The following is a 14,624-nucleotide window of genomic DNA, read 5'->3' on the forward strand; positions in this document are numbered from 1 at the left end:
TGTCATTTTTATTGGTTCATTTAGTTTGGTGACTTCATGTAGTTCAAGAATAGTGCTACCAAACTCCAAAAAGAGCAGAGGCCTATAACAATAAGTGGCGTAGAGTGCTTCAAAATGTAATGGAAGTAAATGGAAATACCTCAAATGTAAGGTTTTAACATGGGATTGTTGAGTTGGCAACACCACGGTTAGTGGTTGCAAAGCTAAATGAGTTTTGTTACACATATTACAGAGTTCAAAATGATGTATCAACCACAGAAGGCAGCAAACATGCCTTGAGCAGCCAGTGATAAGATTCATCACGTTGTTTTAAAAAAAGACAACTAAATGAGACTATTGGCACAGTCACACTGAAGTCATGTCCAAATGCCTTTTTTCTAAATGAAATTAAATGTGTGCACATATCAGCATGTATGCCACATATCCAGCACATGCATGCATTGTTTCCTTCCCTTGTTAATGCTGACAAAATGCTGGTTTTAACTGGGATCTGATATCATGGAAATCTTATAACTTTACGTACAGAACTGGAGTAAATGTATCTAGTTCCTTTTCACCAGTCGATATGTGCGCCTGTGTGTGAGAGCTCTGAGCTGGACCTGAGACCTCTCTCCCACTCACTGCCTGCTGATGACGCCTCCAGTCACTGATGACACTCAGTAGGAATAACTGTGTTAAAGAAATGAATGAGTTCGAGTTACATTTAAATTGTTATTTGTGGATTTTATTGATGATTCATTCAGCTGCTCGTTTGTAATCAAGCACACACAATTACCATATGAAAAAGCTGAGTTTTTGTAGCCTGAATGCTAAACGCAGTGAAAAAACACTGCAGTGCTGTGATCCAGGCCAAACTGGTCCCAGTGTATCTGTTGGATGGAGCTCTGGGAGGTCTGGCAGCCTGTCCTCAGGCTGGCGCACACCCTGACCCCTGGCATATGGTGAATGTACCCAGCCTGCTGGCTTATTTGTCACCCGGTGACCTGGACTGCAATAAGAGCAAGGTTTGAACAAGGTCTTTTTCTCTGAGTAACAAGGAAGACATTACTACTGCAGCCTCAGAAACTCTGTCAGTTCCATAAATAATGGAACGTCTACAAATGGTAACAATACTCAGCTGTGGCTGAGCAAAAACCTCTGCCACACACATTATCTATATATATACTGGGGCGTAATTTCCACTGGGGACAGGGGGGTCATGTCCCCCCCACTTTTCAAAATCCTGTTTGTGCCCTTACTTTTTAACGTAAGGAGACCTAAATGTCTGATATTAGTTTATGTCTTGCTGCTGTCAGAGGGTTTCATTATACTGGTCTTTCTGAAAATGTGAAATATGTTCCTCAGGTTTACTATCAACAATATAATATTGATGAGTATCCAAAACAGTAATTATCTAACTGTGTACCTGTCACATTTTTAACAAAGTTATATCTAAATTCAGACAAACCAGACAACACATGTTTCATTAAGATTTACATATGTGGCAGTGCGGGCATCATACAACATTGTATCATTTTCTCCCTCATCCATGATATCCACAAATGTTCTCTTCTACTGTCATTGTTCCAACCAATTACATGTAATCTCTGCTGCCTGTGGACAGTGTTTAGCTCTTATCAGATGTCATTATTCTAAAAATCTATTCAGAAAAAAAGCAAGTTAATGCACATGTCCATCCACTACTGTTATAGGAATTGGGCTCACTGAGATAAACAGTTGGTGGCACTAATTCTCAGTGCAATGTCATTATACGAGGTGACGAAATTAAAAGAGCCAAAGCTCAAAAGATTGAGAACCATGTAGAAGACATAATGGAAATATGACATTTCTGTTTGTTTCATGTATTCATCTGAGGAACATTACAGTCTCCTCATCACTCCACACAGGTCTGAAGCTTTCATCTCTTCAGTGGAAGCTTCAGTGACATTTAAGTCACATGCTTCAAGTACGTCATCATTTATCCAATAATTCTGTTTAAACTGCACTTTGTATATTGTCGTTTTTGCAATACTTTTTTTAACAAATTGAAATGCACAAAAAACAAGTGAATGAAAGTGCACCTAATGTTATTTTGAATAAGGCTTTGCTTCACATGATGGATAATTTGATTTTCATTAGGCTTTTTTTTTCGATCTGAAAACATTTTTTACATCACACACTTTGACATGTCATGGCAAGAAAAACATGTTGACATGTTGTTACATTAATAACAACTGCATTGGTTTTAGGTGTTAGCCTGGCTGCTGGCTGTAGTCTGTATTATATGTCTTTGATGCTGACTTGGAATAGCATACAGGGACACTTATAGTGAGCCATCACTAAGGAAATTACACCTGTGCTTTTCCTACAAAAGATAAAATGTGTGCTGTGAAAAATATCTTTTTATCACATACAGACGTTGCCAAGAATTCTTTCAATTAGCTGCCTGCAAAGAAAAAAAAATCATGTTCAGCCAGTTTTTCATTCCTCTTTCCTCAGTGTTTCCCAAATGATTGGTTGCAGACTTCAACCAGTCATGAAGAAATGTTTAAAAAATAATTATGTATATGTACATTAAACCTGTGTGACACCATTTCTGTAGTGCAACTGATAATCACAATGACACAAAGAAAGAGAATGTTGAATGTGTTCAGTTGTTCGCAACGACATATGAGCAATTTAAAAATGTCTCATATAAATAGAATGCCTTCTTCCCTAAGCCTCCTGGGCAATCTAAGAAGGGACATCTGAAATTAAACTGTCAAGAGTAGGAGAAGAGCCAGCACTAGAAGTAGAGGAAGGGTTTTTGGTCTTACCAGTGCTGTCATCATAAACCACAGTGACCGTCTTCCACTTAAAGAAGTGGACCAGATCCAGGATGGCCCGGCTGAGGGAGGAGAAGTCTGGGAAGAGGCTGACGTAGAAGACGTCTCTGTTGTCCGATACCTGGTGCTTCCACTTGGTCTGGATGTGGGGCACCCCCAAGGCGTTGCAAATGGACTGGACTGCATTGGCCGAGGAACTGTGAGAGGGCCCAAAGATGGCCGCCACCCCCAGTGAAAGCTGGTCACAGGCTAGATAGGCAGAAAAACAGAAAAAAAACCACATGACTACTTGACTCCTTCCTACTGAGCTACAGCATATGTTCATGATGAGCAGTGGGCCATTCACTTCCTACAGAGCAATATAGTGTTCTTAGTGTATATAATATATAGTAAATATAAAAGGTCTGGTGACGTTCTCCATTTCTGTCATTGTTATGCAGCGTCATGTTAAGAGCCACATCAACAATACATGTATTATACTAACACGTATTGTGTGTGTATCAAAGCCTGATATCTCATTCCTCATTAAGCAAAAACTACTGTATATACTCACACAATGTTCTTATATACACATATACATATACACATACACTGGTTAAAACAAATATGGTTAGAAATATATAAAAGGTGATAATGATGTGGTCACACCCACTTTAACCCTTAAATACTGTTCATATTCTGACTCATACTTAGTCTCCACACTATTTCACATTCACCAGTCATTAATAAATGTTAACAGTAATCCTTAATAAAGCTGTCAGAGTGTATTATGTTCATTTATAGAAAAAAGACATTTACAATCACTATTTTATGGTCCAGGAAGACATTTTATACAATATGAAAAACACAACATGTTTAATGGTGTTTTTTGAATTTTGTAAATTAGCTTATACAAAAATGTGCATCACCTGCACACAAATTTAAAGACAATATGCATTTTATTTCCATTTTTGTATCCTGAGGGTCACTTTAGGAAAAGTCCAGCTAAAAGAAATGTGTATATGGTGTTTTTACAACTCTTAAATGTCAAAATGGGTCAAATGTGACCCTGAACAGTATGGACGGGTTAATACATTTGGGAATATGCTTTAATCCTAATATAGGGTCTCTTGTATGTAAAATGTGTATATTCACTATAGAGACAAAAGTATGTGACCTTCCATGTCTACATACATGTGTGTACAGCCTACTGTACTGTTTCTGGTTTGGCCAGGGGCTGTAAATTTTAATGAAGTTAAAGTTTAAGCATATCATGATAATTTAGACAATAGAGTGCTTCCAGTTTTTAATGTTTTTCCATTAGTGAGACGACAATTCATAACATGAACCTTTTAGAACTTGCAGAAGCCAAAGGTGGTTTGTTCTGCCTTGCTTTTCCATTGTATTTTACCAACCTGGAATTATCAGGGAGTATACATCATTAAAATATTACACTGCTTTGGATATACAGTACGTCATTATAAAGGTGACAGCATCACAGTGTCCAAAATGTAATCTCCATTGGTTCTCCTCACCAATGTACACAGAGTAGTGACATGGTGGTTACTGCTGTCTGTTGTATTTGTGTGACATGTGTGACAGCTGCTTGACCAATGACAGTGTTCCCCATAGGCTCCTGGACCTTTATTTCGTACCACCTCCTGAGGGGTGAAAATAATTTGCTCCAAGAACTCCGATGTGGCGAGGAGGTGTGGAAAAGCATGAACCCAGGACAATGATTACAAATGAATGGTAGCTTGCAAGTTAATTTGGCAACTAAACTCGAGTCGCCGCTCCACTCACATGGTACACAACCCTCACTGTAAAATAAATCCATCTTACCTCATAATAATGGCGGCAGGCTTAAGCAGTCAGTGTTTTGCTGCATTCCTGCTGACATACCGCCCACACAAGTTATGTTGCCAAACGCTGCTGCTGTTCATATAGCATTTCAAAAGGGGTTAGTATCGTCACTCCTTGCTTTGCTGAGTTTTTCTTGTGGGGAGTGACAACGTCAGAACCTAGACCCCCAAAGATTAATACTAAACCCTGCCCCATAAAGAAATTGTTTTATTTAGAACCAGACCAATATATCGGTTTACCGATATTATCGGCAGATTTTGGCCAATTGTAGATATAATGGTATCAGCATATATGTTGTCTGATATGCACAGTTTTATAAAAGTTATATAGGTAGCATTTTATGTATATGTATCCTTTTTCTTATTTCAAGTTTAATGTGTACATAATTTTTTTGTTGTGTTTTATTATTTATAGTCATTTATAATTATTAAATTCCAAGTGAAGTTTAGTGTTTCAGTCATTTTATACAATAAATATAAACTGTAAAATATAATGTCTCCATTACACATCTTTGTGTTTGATAACCACATATATGTCCCGTATATAAGATTATTGGCCGATGTATTGATATCGGAATTTTTTTAACTCCTTAATATCAGTATCAGAATCGGCCCCAAAAATCCAGTATCAGTCGGGCCCTAGTTTTATGTGGAAGGACTTGACTGGCCTGCACATATTCCTGACCTCCAACACATCCAACACTTTTAACTGCGAGCCAAAGCCAAAGCCTTATAACCCAATATCAGTGTTGGACCTCACTAATGCTCTTGTGGCTGAATGGGAGCAAACCCCTGCAGCTAGACTATGGTTTTGGAATGAGATAAACATATTTCTGGTCATGTAGTGTATAAAAATGTGTATTGTACTGTAAATATGTATAATACATTTCTGCAATATAAACCTTATGCAGAAATAAAGGTGTGACTCAGATCAATTGTAACTTGCTTTCATGAAATTGCACACAGCAGACATGAAAACAACCGCACATCTTTATATTAGCTCGACTGTGCACTCTAATCACCTTATTTGATATAAGGGAGTTGGCAAAATCACTGAGACAGGATATAATGGCCTGTAATTGATAAGAGACTTGAAATGTCAGCCTGATGCACACACAAAACTGATAGATTATAGCACTTTATTGGCTGTCTCTGGGGGCCAAACAGGTCTTTGAATTACTGCCGCTGAGTCATTACCTGGAACCAATCAATTCTCTCTGTTTACGTTTGAAGTGCTCAGCCATTTCTCCCTCGCCTGATTATAATTGTCACAATCTAAGCCACTGCAGCTCGCAAGCCTCCAACATTTACAATGCAAAACAGCTACGGCAAAGCATATGTGCACAACATTCACTCACACGTATAAATACACACACACACACACACACGTACGCACACACAGCAGCCGTGAGCATGCCAACACTGGAGGCAGTTATTCATAAATGCAGAATACCTTTTCTGGAGGCTTCAAAGCTGTCATAGATGTTTATCCTTTGGATGTCGTAGGTGAGCGTGGTGTTTGGCAGTAGGGTTCTGTTCCTGTTGATTGTGTTTAAAGCAAATTTAAAGGCTAGTTCCTCAGCACCTGATGGGCCGCTTTCAATGGACTCAAATATCCCCCCTGTCAAAGAGAGAGACACAAATGGTTAGTGATTGATCAGAGTGGAATTCATATAAATGGAAAAAGATGATTTTACAACTTTAATTCATTGGAGTTAAACACAGCATCTTACTCAGAATAAACAGGTTTGTTCAGAAACAACTTAACTTTCAATACTGACCAATGAAAACACAATATAACATTCTTATCGATGTCCACAAAAAAGGGGAATGGATTTCCATGAAAATTTAAGGCACACTACTTTTCTGAAGTACACAAAGAAAAAGAAAAAGTATTTATATTTGTGTCTACTTGATTTTTTTAAGAAGCACATCAACCACACACACCTGTGAGGATCAAAACTCAGTGGACTCAAGTGCAAGGATCACACAAAAACACCAAATGGAAGTTAAAAAAATGTTTGCTTAGTTTGTTGTAATTTGTAGTCTCACACAAATTAGCACACAGAGGAAAAAGGGAGGACCAAAGAAAATCTAAAAGTCAAAATAGACAACAGATATATAATGAATCAAGCAAATAATCAGCATCCAAATAAACAGGCTGAAGTCATACATGAGGAAACTACTACAAAACAAGGGCTGGAAAGTTAGGCTGTGTTCGAAACCGCATACTTTCCTACTACTCGTACTAACTCTGACGTCATTTGAAGTATGTATTGTGTTTCAACTGCGTAGTATGCGATTTAGAGTATGCAAGAAGTTCCCGGATGGTTTACTAGATTCTCCAGAAATGCGGAGTATGCATCAAGAGCTGACTACTCATACTCAAATTACCCAAGATGCAACGTAACTTCTGAAAAAAAAAAAAAATACAAACGTCACAGATCACCACCTTGGTGGTTTCAAGTTTGCTACAGCGAGGGTATGTTTGCTTACTGTTTTCAAAATAAAAGCACCAATTCTATCGTTATGGTTTTCTTAATAATAAAAGGGAACGGGTGTTTTATTTTGTGAAAATGACCGGAAGTGCGTTACTTGCTACGGCTAACTCCGAATTCGCAGGAACAAAACTTTAAACAAGTGTTATTTGGACAAATGAGCGTCACATTGTGGATCTAAAGGGCTATTTTCTCGCCTAAAAGGGTTAGAAATGTCGATAAAGTGGTATATTTACAGAGTTAGAGCTAAAATGAAAATCCGCTTCAGCCTGCTGATTTCAGCTCAGGTAGGAACGAAATGCATTGTGGGTTATCGTGTAGTTTACTACAGTGTAAATGGTCTGCTTACTATCTGGTCGTTTAGTGTGTAGTGTGTAGTATAGAAGTATGTAGTATGTAGTATGTAGTATGCGGTTTCGAACACAGCCTTAGTCTACAGGGAGGACTAGGAAAAACTGGCAAACAGGAAGTAAAAAACTAGGAGTGTCAATATATCAAGACTGATTGGATAGTAGAGCACAGGGGAGGAGCAAGTCTGGAGGGCAACTGAAAAATGACAGGAAGTAAGTAGAAGTGAAATGCATGAAGGTGACTAACTACAAAATAAAACAGGAAGAGTCCATATTAGTTGTCAAAATATTAGTCAATAAATCACACACAGTGAACAGTGTTGGGTGAATCTTAAAAAATGTTACTCAATTAATTGCGTTATTTTACTTATTACTCCACAGCAGAAGTAATTAATGGCATAACTCTTTCGATCACTTTCATTACTCAGCACAGCTTTACTAAATGGGCCTTCCATCAATTCTAATTCAACATGTTGTCATGGCTTCAGCCAACTCTTCATTTTTTGCAAATTTTTCCTTGACTTTTTATCACTAACTCACTCATCATTTTAAATCTTGTCATTCCCCATCCAACAAGCAGTAATCTTTAGTTTGTTCCATCTAGTTCCACAACCACCTGCACACCTGCTTCCAATTTCTTTAATTAGCTGCCTAATATATATGCCGGTCCATTTCCACTACTCCCTGCCAGATCATAGTATTACAGTCTTTTACATGAACCGGTCCTGCCCTTTTGGGCTTTTTGCCTGCCTGCCTGTATAGCCTCTTTGGTTGCTTTTTTGATTGCCTGCTTGTTACCGGCCTGGGCCTATGAATCATTACACACATCAGTTCTTCTGTATTATGGGCATGTAAAACCAGAGGAGAAGATTTTATAGTGATACTGATTTCAAAGTACAAATCAAATTGGAGTTTCTGGGTGGGATATATGTCGTTGTACCTGGCAACCAAAACCAGAGGCAGAGGTGAACATCCAGAAATGGCCCCATACTCCTTAGTTTGCTGCTGAAAATGGATCAAAAAGGTCCCAAGAAGAGGAAATATGCTTCCGAATGTCAGTCCACTTAATGCAAGACCTTCCTTTTTTTAACCACTAGTCACATTAGCAAACACCACACATTTTGTAAGTTATTTGGGCCAACTTTAGTGTTACTGAACATGCTAACTTTGCTAAGTGTTGTGCCCTTAAACAGGGAAAATAGTGAGGGAAGAAGGATGAATAAACACACACTCTGCTCTTGGCTTCACTCGTCTGTATTGAGTCTTAATTATATACAGTACAACCAAATTCACACATTTTCCCAGTATGAATACACTCAGTCTCAGGACCACAGTTTCCATGACTAAGTTATCCTCTATGGTTTTCTAAATAATGTAAATTATATTTTTAACCAGCATAGACTGCAACGTACATGAAATACATTTACCTTTTTAACTTATGTCTTTTAGCTGACACATGAACTGACTTGTTACAGTAATAAAATACAATTTTTAAGCATCTTACAGAAAATACCTCCGTGACAAACTCAAATATAGAAAATGGCGGAACAACAGTCAGGCGCTAAAGCGAGACAGTAACAGTAGCTAGCTTACACGGTGACGAAGTTAGCAAGAAACTCGTTGACAACATAAAAGTACAAAATTCCCCTCTTTCTCTCACAATGAACAACCATGACAAAATAACAATTATTAACAACGTGTGTCACTAAATTTATAGTGCTTTGTGTACGGTAATTACCTTCAACAGGGAAAATAGTGAGGGAAGAGGGATGAATAAACACACTCTGCTCTTGCCTTCACTCGTCTGTATTGAGTGAGGAAGAGTAGCGCGCGCGATTCCTCCTACTGAAACCCTGAGGCATTACCAATAGATCGACGCATAATCAACCCAGACAAATAAAACACACAATGAAATAACAATGAAATGATGTGTTAAGAAAGTGGAACACAATGCATAACGCTGAAAAGGAATACAATTATGTTTCTGGAAAATCAAATTATTTTTAAATTCTTAACTACCACATAAGCACAAACAGGTCGTGGAAGCACAGAGTAGTCATCCTGAAAGCTGTGTCGGAGGCTCATCAAGTCAGTAAGCCAGAGGTGAAAATAGCCAAGGTCATCACCAAGAACAATATTTATTTCACATTTTGTAATGAGTTCAGCATGTTTCTCAGCAATAGCTCAAAAGTACTCATCAGGGAAACCCAAGTCAACACAACTTCCTTTTGACTTCATCATTTTTGGATAACTATATTATACGTAACTGCTGGATGGAAATATGCTATTTTGAACTTTACCCATTGTAAATTAAAATATACAATGTTAAAAAATGCTTTACTCCAGTTACTATTAACAATGTAAAGAAACCTTTAACAGCCACAAAATGCAGCAAATACAATTAAATGCTCATGTGCCTGTTTTAAGTGTTAGTGCTTTTATCAAGAGCTCACTCAATCAACGACATGTCTCTAATCTTACTGAACATTTTCAGTCTGTACAAGAGCTATAGCTGTGGAACTTGCTCATAAAAATCTGCCTGACCCAGTCCTTTGCACTGCTTTGTAATGAACCCAAGAGCATACAAGCATAGAATTTGTCATTTTAGCAAGAGTGTGTGTGTGCATGAGAGCAGTATACGAAACTGCAATTTGGGCACTGCTGAGAACCTGTCATTTGCTTCAGAGTGCACAGGCTACTAGGTCACCACAAAGGAGAGGAGGTTTTAACACACACCCGATGACCCCTTGAAAATCTCAAAGAAGGACTGGAATTAGTAATGTATGGTAGGTCTACTTAATGACTAGATGTGACCTACCACACTGCTTGTTACTTTTTGTACATTATTGTGCTTGACCTTACTTCCAGCTATTGCAAACTATAACAAGTACAGTACAGTAATTGGCTCCCACACGATAACTACATAATGGATATCCAAAACAATAAAAGTGAGAATGTGAATAAAAAGTAAAAACTTTTCCTTATTACTTTCTAGTTTTTAGAATATATACGCTCCTCTCCTGCACATATTTCTCCTCTTCAGTTGATTCAAAGATGTTCAATTAGGAATATCTTATTGGCGCATTGATTGTCATTTATGAGCACTTTTCTGAGTGGTGCATTTTCAAAGTGAAGTTACATTGGAGTGATGTTTTCTGGTTTGGGGGAAATGAACAGATAGTCCCTTCTGTCCAATCATTCTAGTGGTAGCATACTCTGATTGCTTCGCTTTCCAAGCTCCAGTTTGTCCATAGTACTGTAGAGAAGAAGCCAGTCACAGGCACAAAGCACAGCTGTGACAAATTCCAAAGGCAGCAGTTTTATCAAGCGTAGCCTAATCTATAGCTTCAGATTGCATTGCCACAGAATGTCTTAGCCGGGGATATCATGTTATAGTATTTTCGGAAAAAAGCCTTCAATTGGCATGTAAGTAGTGCAACCCTGTCCCTTTACATTAATTACACTTAAATACTACCACATTGTTTGGCCACTGCAGACTTTTTTCTTTGGTGTGGAGGTTTTTTAGTTTGAGTGAGGTGATGGCTTAATAACTAAAGTAAAGTAATGAGTAATGTAACGTGTTACTATTACTGCTGAGTGTTGACTTAAACAATGAGTAATGTAATCAGTAGTTAATTATAATATTCAAGTAGCTTGCCCTACACTGCACAGTTTTCCATATGCTTCTATAAAGACAGACTTTTACCTTTGACTTTTATTTTGTAAAAACAAACACAGTACCTCATCTTTTATACTGATAATTGAACCAGAAGAGCCTCATGTTCAACAGTTGATCACCTAATGTTATCTATGCAGAAAATGTAAAAGGTACAAACCACATATCCACAAGATCTTCATTAAGCAAGCTTTAAATACCCTGACACAGTGTGTGTATGAAAGGGTCATATAAAAGCAATGGGATCCAGGAAATAGTCAATATAATAAAAATAATGGATCCAGTGTGAGGCACTCCAATGCATTTACTTCAAAAAGCTGGAGAAGTGTGTTTAAAAGTGCAGGCCTCCACGGCTATAGCCCTCTAGTGAATAGTTCTGACAGCAGGCAGATGAATGGACAGAGAGGATGCCTGGAGAGCTAGGGGTAGGGGGGTCGGGTTCTTAGATCAATGTACTCTGATTGGCCGGCGATTCAATCAATCAAGCCCTCGGGGAGCAGTGGAGAGCAACGTTGAAAGATTGAAGTGTTTTGTTTGGGTTAGCCCTATGGCCTGGCCCTGCTGGCTCAGTGTCAGTCAGAGCGAGCCCAGACCCCGTGCCTTATTTACTCCAACTACAAGCCCTCTTCTGTACAACCCTCTTCAACTGTAGACCTAATCCATACATACCACTGCACAAGTACTGCAGGTACATCCTGTCACAAGTGATTACCACAGGACAGGATGTGTCTGATCAATGCCCCCTTACAATGATTTCAGCAGTGGGCTCTTTAGAAATGCTCTTTTTTCCCAGAATGTATTTTGTCTTTGTGCTGGAGCTTAAAGCAAACATCTAAACAGAGAGACCCACTGACAGCAGCAGAAACATCAGCAGCACTGTCGAGAAGTTTCTACCTTCATTAGTATTCACCTCATGGGAGAGCCCTATTTTGCATGCCATAATGAGTTTGAAGGAATTAATAAGCATCAGTTAAGCGGGATGTACTATAATTGGAAAGCTGAGCGTTTGGAATGGGTCTGTTCACACACGAGAAGGACTGTTTTCCTGCTGAGAATCTCTATGATTCCATTGAAAGGAATCTGGACTGCAAATGTGGAGATGAATCACTGCAGAAAGGTAAATCTGTGTTAGACAGATGACTGTCTTAGTAGATAAGTTCTAATAAGAATACGCGCAGAGTCTAATGGCAGTTGCTCCCTGCTCTGCATGGGCACAGAGATATGGAATATGTGAGAGGAGGGCAGAGGGACAGAAAAAGAAAATCCTCTGATGTGAAGACATTTTACTTGTTCTCATCTTAGTAAGAGTCAGTCTGGGATTCATTTTAAAATCTAAAATTATAATATCCCTAACTTCTTTAGAAATTCTGTTCCCAACTTCTCTCTGGCAGTACAATTGAACAGTTTTCATTAACATCCCAATATCATTTCTCATTGTTGTAGACTTTGACAAATTTTTCACAAATATTCATCACTTTAATCTCACAAATAAGAGAGAAATATGAGAAAGATAATATATCTGATTCATGAAATGTGTGCAATAAACAATAAGAATTATAATAATAATGCAAAAAAACAAAGTAAAACACTGGATTGGCTTATCACACAGATTGCATTTAAGCTATGGAGATCAGGAGATTGTTGCTGAGGGAAACTTATATTGGCTGCTCTGTTATAACCACAACCCTGACCAGAATAAATTAATAGAGATGGGTGGATGGATAATCAAGCAGTGAGGCAGGTCTTGCCATCTTTATTTGATATGAAAAAAGAAAATGTTCTCATAGTCTTTTTTTCTTATTATGTTATGATTTATTTTAATCCAACAAGTTGAGTGTAAATACTAATAAATGAATTCTACTGTATTGATGTGACAGTCTACAATCTAGCCACTAGACACAGATGCTGATGGAACTACAATGCTATTTCAAGCTACTGAAAAATAACACAGACATTATGATGTTCTGGACCTTCACTTGAGGACATTTTCACAAACTGGAACTCAGTGAATATTAAATTAATACCCTTGATGTAGTGGATACAGGACTCGTGGAAATGTTATGCTTGGACAAAAGCTTCTTCTATCAACATAATGAAGAAATGTTGTTCATGAATGTTTTTGCCAAGCCACAAAATCTTATTTATGTTTTTATGGTTTACTGTATGCTTTTATGCTTTAGGCAACTTAAAGCACTTGCTTCGGCTTGTTTCCTCTCCAGACTCCAGACTTGAAATAGTCCATTCAAAAACCCATGGAGATGTAACTGATGCTACTTGTGTTAATGTCTGTGATCTTACAATTCCAGCATATTTACATTAAACAGACGAAGTAGGTGTGTTAATGAGCATCAACACTAACTATGGTCAAACCAATAAGAAAAATAACTCCTTCTATAGGAACTCAACAGAAAATTCAACATCATGAATAAGCACTTTACAAGGCTGAAAAAGTCATTTAACAGTCAGTTACTCTTATGTATGTGTGTGTGTGTGTGTGTGTGTGTGTGTGTGTGTGTGTGTGTGTGTGTGTGTGTGTGCCTCCTTAGGTATCAGTCCGGCCTGATCCAGAGCCAGACAGCAGTGATCAGTCAAGAGAGAAATCCATCAGCACTTCATCATTCTGATCAAATGACAGTGGACACAGTGACCACAGCACTCGCCACCTTCCTCACTTATCCCAAGGATTTGCTGAAGCATAACAATCCCAACAGGCACAGTACACACATGAAATTGAATACATACTTTGAAAACATGATTGATCAGAGAGAGTACTTAACAATAAGCCACTCAGTGCCGTGCATCACAGTGATTTCCAAAATGTTAAGAGGTATTGTTAGGCGGGACGCCAGCTGGAGGACAACATTCTTAGCTACTCAAAAATCACTAATAAAGACAGTCCTAAGTAACTTATGACCGAAATAAAACACTAATGTATATACTTAATAAAAGGAAACAAATGTTAAAGAATGCTTTAGTTAATAATAAATTCAGTGTAATTTGGAGCAAGCACCTGCCTACTTTACATAATGAAAATGCAGTTGGAAATTAACCTTGTGTTTGTAAACCATTAAAAATAAAAATGTGTGGACATGTGCATCTGTGCAGTGAATCACACACATATGTTCATCAGGCAAGATATGTGTCAGCATGTCAGCATGTGTCATTAATTACTGTACCTGTGCAAGTGTGCCTTACTCATTGTTGGAGTAGCAGTGTTTAACATATACATTCATTTCATGGGTGGCACTAGTAACCCTGCACTTATTTGGGATTTCCTGTATTTCTATACCAGAACAGAGGTTGGTGTTGCTCTGAATTTAGTATGCTGGCTTGATATGAAACTCCTACCGAAGTCTTGTCACACTGGCTGTACAAAGTTGAAGCGATTGTCATTGTCAAAAAAAACAAAAAAAAGGTAAATAGAGACACATGGCTTTCTGTTATCTTTGACAGCA

At 38.1% G+C, this 14,624-nt stretch overlaps 1 protein-coding gene across 3 annotated transcripts in view; it reads right to left on the reverse strand.

Annotated features, from left to right (window-relative positions):
• grik2 (glutamate receptor, ionotropic, kainate 2) overlaps nt 1-14,624 on the reverse strand; it is a 292,293-nt gene that overhangs the window by 196,678 nt on the left and 80,991 nt on the right. For 2 of the 3 annotated variants that reach the window (XM_062423343.1, XM_062423345.1), the window contains exons 2-3: nt 6,099-6,266; nt 2,796-3,053 (exon numbers count right to left, since the gene is read on the reverse strand). In XM_062423343.1, the coding sequence (XP_062279327.1) occupies nt 2,796-3,053; nt 6,099-6,266 (426 nt within the window). Of the gene's footprint in view, nt 1-2,794; nt 3,054-6,098; nt 6,267-14,624 lie in introns of all 3 variants that reach the window. The other variant, XM_062423344.1, reaches the window with a different exon arrangement.

This window comes from Scomber scombrus, chromosome 7 (genome assembly GCF_963691925.1).
Source record: "Scomber scombrus chromosome 7, fScoSco1.1, whole genome shotgun sequence".
Lineage (NCBI taxonomy): Eukaryota > Metazoa > Chordata > Actinopteri > Scombriformes > Scombridae > Scomber > Scomber scombrus.